General features: G+C 41.0%; 1 protein-coding gene across 2 annotated transcripts in view; it reads right to left on the bottom strand.

Moving 5' to 3' along the window:
- Positions 1 to 6,780, bottom strand: part of RAB23 (RAB23, member RAS oncogene family) — a 37,833-nt gene that overhangs the window by 1,782 nt on the left and 29,271 nt on the right. For both annotated transcript variants that reach the window (XM_075554939.1, XM_075554937.1), the window contains 3 exons: positions 5,665 to 5,821; positions 3,857 to 3,939; positions 2,199 to 2,291 (listed from right to left, as the gene is read on the bottom strand). In XM_075554939.1, the coding sequence (XP_075411054.1) occupies positions 2,199 to 2,291; positions 3,857 to 3,939; positions 5,665 to 5,821 (333 nt within the window). The remainder of the gene's footprint in view (positions 1 to 2,198; positions 2,292 to 3,856; positions 3,940 to 5,664; positions 5,822 to 6,780) is intronic.

Genomic DNA, 6,780 nt, shown 5'->3' with positions numbered 1-6,780 from the left:
CTTTCAGCCACTCAAATGGTGACATATTTTATACACTATTCTGCGTCTTTTCACTAAAAGTAAATGTAGGACATTGTGAATCAGTCAAAATGGTCGTTTTAATAATTTCACATCAGATACCTGCATCGAGAATATTTGACTGATCGTCAAGCACAGGAGATGGGAGATTTTACGGGCAGAGAAGCCCGTGCATGGAAAGCTGGTAGGAATACAGGACCCTCGACTTCGGTAAAAACAAAGAAAAGGTCCAGAGACGATGAAAGTGACACAACAGGAAAAGCTACAGAAAACCTCTCTAGAACTGTAGTCCCATTTTTCACTATGATGGGTCACAAAATACAACCTTCAATGTATGAACTAGTTAGCACCCATGATACGGAAGAAGCGTAGCCATGCTGAAAGGAATGCAAAGTGACTGAGTCCCATCCTGACCACAGAGAGTTTACCATCCATCTGTGAGATGGATGACAGTAGACAGGGGCTTTACAAAGTTTGTGGGAAAATTCTATTCTCTTTCAATTCCCTCCCCTCCCGCAGCTTTTTGACGCCCTCTTTTATAACTGATCCTGTATGACATAAAAGATCTCATAAATGGCTTAAAGGAAAGTGTAACACATCTCATTCACAGTAAAGGGGAAACTACATGAAAAAGACTGGCATGGATCCCTGCGGATGCCCTAGACCTTGACCATTGCTCTTTAGGGGAAAGGCATGAGGAAGGTAGCTTCCCCCAGAGACACGGCTGAAGAGACCCATCCAGAGAGGGCGAGAGGAGCCAAGACTGCTTTGAAAGAAACTCCAAGAGGAAGCTGAACAGAAGCCCCATGGTGAGCAAAGGTGAATGTGGTGGGGAAGGAGCCTGCCTGGGAGAGGGCAACTGCTCTGCGGGCCTGGAAAGCAGGTACATCAAGAAGGGAGGGGCTAGACCACATGGAACTGTCTTCAAAGGTTGCACTGAAGAGTCTATATTCGACTGTGGCATAATAAAAACCAAAGGGTTTGTGTCAGTGGCTTGGAAGAAGACAAGGCAAAAGCATATCACTATTGCCCTGTGTGAATATACGCAACATCTGAGGTGTCTTAACAGTAAACATTAAAGTGGGAAAATGAGAAAAAAGAAACCAGAACCCGGGGAAGAATGTGAATTACAACGGGAAAGAATATGTTGTGTGTATGTGTATGTCATGAGAGGGGTATGAGGAAGAGTTTTGAAACTCTAAGAGACTACGCAACTGTTTGGTAAGGTGCTCCCAGTCGGTTCCCCCACAAACTGGCCCTGCACCCAAGAGAGCCACTTTAGAACCTGTGAGCTTCAAGCATCATCTTGCTGGAAAAGCAAGGAGAAGCAGTCTAGCTGCTTTTCAAGAAATGCTAAACCTCTCTCTCTCTCTCTCTCTCTCTCTCTCTCTCTCTCTCTCTCTCTCTCTCTCTTTCTCGTTGTGTGTGTGTGGAGGGTGGGGGTGGGGGGTGAAAATACTGTTAATGGGTGCTGAGGAGCTGGTCCCAATCCACAGTGCCTCGCCGTGCCACAGAAAGAAACTCGGCCCGGTCCTGTGCCAGCCTCACAGTTGTTAGGTTGCTGTAGTGAAAATACCCAAATATCCGCCAACACATATTTCACCTTTGTAAGTCTAAGACACTGATACATTTATCATGGGAATCCACATGCTACTGCTATCCTTTTGCATATATTCCACCAACAACATAAATCATTGCCCTTACAATAAAAATGTCCTATTCCCCTGCCTACCCATTAATAATTCTTGGTTTCTATATTTGCTTCTTTCAAATAAATGAGATCTCACTGTATTTGTGCCTCTGTGGGAATACTGCACTTTGACTAGCATTTAGCATTTTTAGGTCCAGTCACTGGAGATGTGAAAGTTAGTGGGACCACAAAGAGCTAAGAGACAGCACAAATATACAATCAGACAAACAAGCATGATACAGCTTTTATCTATCATGAGTGGGCTTTTATAAAATATCGTTAAAATTTGGTATCTTTACCATATCAAATGGACTTAGAAAATTCAAAAGCGTAAAAAATTCCATATTCTCAAAGAAGTGATCCGATATTCCCTTTTAAAATTTTTCCTGATAGTCTTTTAATAACCATTGACTCAGTACTTCCTCAAACTCCTCAGAGACACTGGCATATCACAAATAAAGAAACGGGTTGCAAGCGGCTGGCTACTTACCAATTTTATTACCGCTGGGACGCCTCACCTCTGGATCTGCAGCTACTCGTTGTTTGAGCTTTTGGAGATATTTTTCAGCCAAATACTTAAAAACTGGAATAAAAAAACAAGGTTCTCAGGCCCATATAACCTATACAATGTAAAATCTGTCATTCCACATCGCTGATCACCACACTTCAGGGAGCTCAACTGCGCAGCTGTTAAGCACTCGGTTGCTAAGACCTGGCAATCTGGGCTTTTCCAGACAGCTCTCAAGAGAACTCAACAGGGTCGTTCTGCTCTGCCGCATGCGGCTGAGTCAAAATGGACCCAATGACATGATAATGACATTATAATAGTTATACTTAATAAATTTAAATTAGAGGCAAGTATTCTCATTAAAAACTCAAATCTAGAATATTTTTATCAATTCATAATAAGAGAGCCAATTGTACATTATCAATGGATAGTGGTCATTACTAGTAGAAAATTGAATCAATTATTGTGGTCACTGGCTCCTTTGGTTTAAGTGCTTGAAGACTCCTTCATATGCAGCGATACTAAACCAACTCTTGAAAAGATACCAGATTTCCTCAGGTTAAAAAACTAAATCTAACCAACATTAAGACCTCAGCAACAAATTAGAGTTTTAATCTAATACAATATAGAGCAATTCTGCAATAAGAAATGTTTTATCTTTTGCTAATCTTATTTTCTTACATGATGAAAGAAGTCAACAAAAAAAGTCATCATTATATAATGAAATAGCTACTACCTTAGTATTTCAAAGCAATTTAGTAATATGCACTGTGGAAGATTTTTTACAAGTATGCATTATAAAAACATTACATATTCATTCACACATATAAAGCTTCGGGGTTTAAAGACATTTTTTAAGTTGATGTACTTAGGTCAAAATGTAGTATTTTATAATTTGATCTCCCTTTTGACCCATTTTAAAGCTGTTTCAGTTTTTAAAAAGCAGAAAGGAAATACACCTGTGTTATACACCTGATGAATCCCCTGACCAAGGACCAGATGTGTGGAGAGCCTGCTCTTATGCAGGATGCAGTGGAGAATGGATCGCTGTAGGGGCACTTAGGTAAAAAAAAAAAAAAGCAGTCTGTCATTTGATGTCCCTTTGTCCATTTAAATTTGTCCTAGTTTTTAATATCTTGTTTTCTTTTAAATTGAGACTTTTATGTTTTACTTTGTCGCTGTTGTTAGCCGTTTTGTTTGTTTGCTTTTATGTTGTCTGTGTATGAAATCCAGGATCGGGAATCTCTAGAGACAGTAGTGAATGAATGGTTTCTGAGGGTGTGGCAAGGGGGCTGGAAGAAAACGGACAGCTAACAATGATGATGAGTACAAGAATGAAGAAAGTGTTCTGAAACGAATTGTGATGATGACTGTAAAACTCTTCCTGTGATTGAACTACTGAATCACATGTGAATTATATGCCAATAAAACTCGGGAGGCGGGGGCGGGGCGGGTAAAAGAACACCAGAAACGGTTTTGTTCTAACATGTCAACAAGCTTTGGGGCCTTTAAAACACCTGAAGGATAGGCAGCAAAGAGCAGGTTTTGCTCTCATACAAATACAATCGGGGGCAATGCAATAAAAAAGCATCAAATTAAAACAGCTCCTTGAAATAATTCATATAGAAAAAGCAATTTACCTTCATTTACATTTAGATCCTCTTTCACTGACGTTCTGTAGAATCTTAATTTTAACTTTTTTGCCAGTGCTTCGGCTTCCTCGCTGCACACAAACCCAGATGAGAAAATGCTGATATAGGTAACTGCTTATTTTTAAGAATACGTTTTATTACATTTACTGATTACAGAGGCGAGAATCAGACCTCCAGAAGGGTTTCTTGCTTCTTATCATGAAGCTTAATGTTGATGCCCAGTTAGTAAAACTAATGGGAAGCTGTGCTTTGCTTAGTGCTTACGTAGGATTTAGTCCTCCCTCCTTAGAGGATGCACACCAACCATTAGCACACCAGAGCTGCAAACAGAACACCGTTCTACGAAACTGGTCATCCCCCCAAGCACTTACCACTGTTCTTCCATGTTACTTAAATCAATTCTGTCTTTACGATCATCATGAAATAATTACTTTACTCCTGATCTTCCATGTAAGTATTCTGTTGCCAAAGCCAGAGTCACAGTATTGGTGACGGTGCCTCTAAGAGTTGACCCCTAACTTTAGTTCTATTAGGACCGCAGCAGCCACGCTCCAGAAGGTCTCCTGCTGCACCAGTGTGTCACAGTCGGCCCGAGACCAATCACACTCTGTCAGGAGAACTGACAGTGTGCAGTTTCTGCACAGGGGCATGAAAGCTCGGTGGCTTTCACGTCGCTCTCTCTTTGATGACTTGTTCTCAAAGAGAAGCAGCCCTAGAGAGGCCCATGTGGCAAGGAACGATGGCCTCCTGCCAACAGCCAAGCAAGTCAATCTTCTTGGAAGTGGATACTCCAGACCCCCATCAAACCTATGTATAATTACAGGCCCCGTCGACATCTTGACTACAATTTCATGAAAATCCCTGACTGAAATCTCCGCTATAAGTCATTCCTAAATTCCTAACCTACAGAAACCATTGGGTTAGAGTTGGTTGTTTAAGCCACTACATTTTGGGGTAGTTTGCTACATAAAAACCCACTCACTGCCATCGAGTCGGTGCTGGCTCACAGGGACCTCATAGGACAGGGTAGAACTGCCCCTGTGAATTCCCTGAGGAGTGCCTGATGGTCTCAACCTGCCGACCTTAGCAGCCAATTCGGAACCACTGCAGCATCAGGGCTGCTTACAATTTGCTGTAGAGCAACAGATGACTAATGAAAAATCACATTAAAAACGACGACAGAATTCCTCATGTATAATGACACAAAAATTCTTAGAAACAGAGATCTGGAGGCTAGACTCCGTCTGGAATTCTGTGCAGTACACATGATTAACGCGCACGGCGTGGCGACCTTCTTCCAAAACCTCAGGCACTGAAAGCTGTCCGGAGCACAATTCTACAGACACACACAGTGGCCATGAGTCGGAAGTGACCCAATGGCAACTGGTTAAATTTTATTGACAAATTTGAGCACAAGAATTCTGAATACACTAGAGTATGGCTCTTCATCTTTATCTACTTAAATTCATCTTTGCAGGATAGCAGTTCCCCTAGATATGTAAACATCTAAGGATGTTTTTCTTAATATTCTTACTCTATTCTGCATTCAAATAAACATGAATTGAATTTATAAAACAAGAACCTCAGATTGAAATCCTAAAAGGACCTTCAAACTTGTAATTCAATAGGATTTTTCTTTTTACCCCAAATAATCACAGGTAACCCTGTAAAAATTTAAGGATAAAGTACTCTTTATATATATATATAAACTTTTTTCATTGTATGTCTACGTAGTGATTAAAAAATGTTGTGACTTTGTAGACCTTATGCCCCCTTCAAACACTAAGTCCTCTTACTTCTTTATGCGAGAGTCATCCAGGAGGTCGATCTTGTTTTGTACGAGCACAGTTGGCACATCTCCTACTTCAGCAACTACCTTCTCTCTCCAGCTGGGGATTGCTTCAAACGATTCCCTGTCTGTGGTAGAAAATACAAGCACACAAGCCTGGGCTCCTGGAAGATCAAAAAATACAACGGTTATTACAGAGGGGTCAGTCCTCTGGGAGGTCTGGGTAACTTTCTCTCTGTATTTAAATGTGCCTATACTTCATTTCATTTATCTAGTTATTTAGAGAGCCTGTGCTCCATACGCAAGCACATGAAGAAAATACACACTGAACGGATCTCACACTTGGCTTACTTTCTACCGGTTCTGTTTTCTAATTCAAAAAACCAATGTTAATCCTAAGAGTGGTCCTCAAATTTGTCTAAGTATCATAATTACACACATTGTTTACTGAGCACAAGATACTGATATATTTAATGGTAAACAAGAATGATAGGCTGTTGTCAAGTTCTATTAATATTTGTCATTTGGGTATTTCTTTTAGTACACATTTAAGAAAAATGTGAGGAAAAATCCTAATATTTCATTCGAATTATTTTTTTATTTTAATAACAGATTATTAGCAATGCTAAGAGATAATCTGAAAACCAATGCCAAGATACACACATACACACACACACTTTAAAAATTTTTTGTGACATGGGTAGCGGAACAGGGCACTAACCCACCCAAGGGGAGAAGAATTGTTTATACCTCCAAAGAGAAATGGGGACCAGACTGAATTCAACCTGGTGCTCCAAGACATGAATGCAACATACCGGCATGAGAAAAGGAACCAGTAGAGAGGTGTGAGAGACTGGCCCCTCCTAACTATGGCTATGGGGACAACCCACCCTCCCTACAGAAGAATTCACTTCAGAGGACAGCACTGAAGCTACAGCTCAGGGAGAAAGACATGTCTGATAGGAGCACACGGAAGCAAATGAAGGGAGAGGAAAAGAGTGGAGCACATGCCGGCCCACCAAGCCTTGAAGACGATATGCCTGCTCAGAGCAGCCAATGCAGAGAGGACCATATGGCCAGCCCCATTATGAGACTCAACACATCCCTCACTGACCCACAGCAC

The sequence above is a fragment of the Tenrec ecaudatus genome, chromosome 7, assembly GCF_050624435.1.
Source record: "Tenrec ecaudatus isolate mTenEca1 chromosome 7, mTenEca1.hap1, whole genome shotgun sequence".
Classification (NCBI taxonomy): Eukaryota; Metazoa; Chordata; class Mammalia; order Afrosoricida; family Tenrecidae; genus Tenrec; species Tenrec ecaudatus.
The sequence above is the reverse complement of the archived record's forward strand: the minus strand, read 5'-3'. Positions and strand labels throughout refer to the sequence as shown.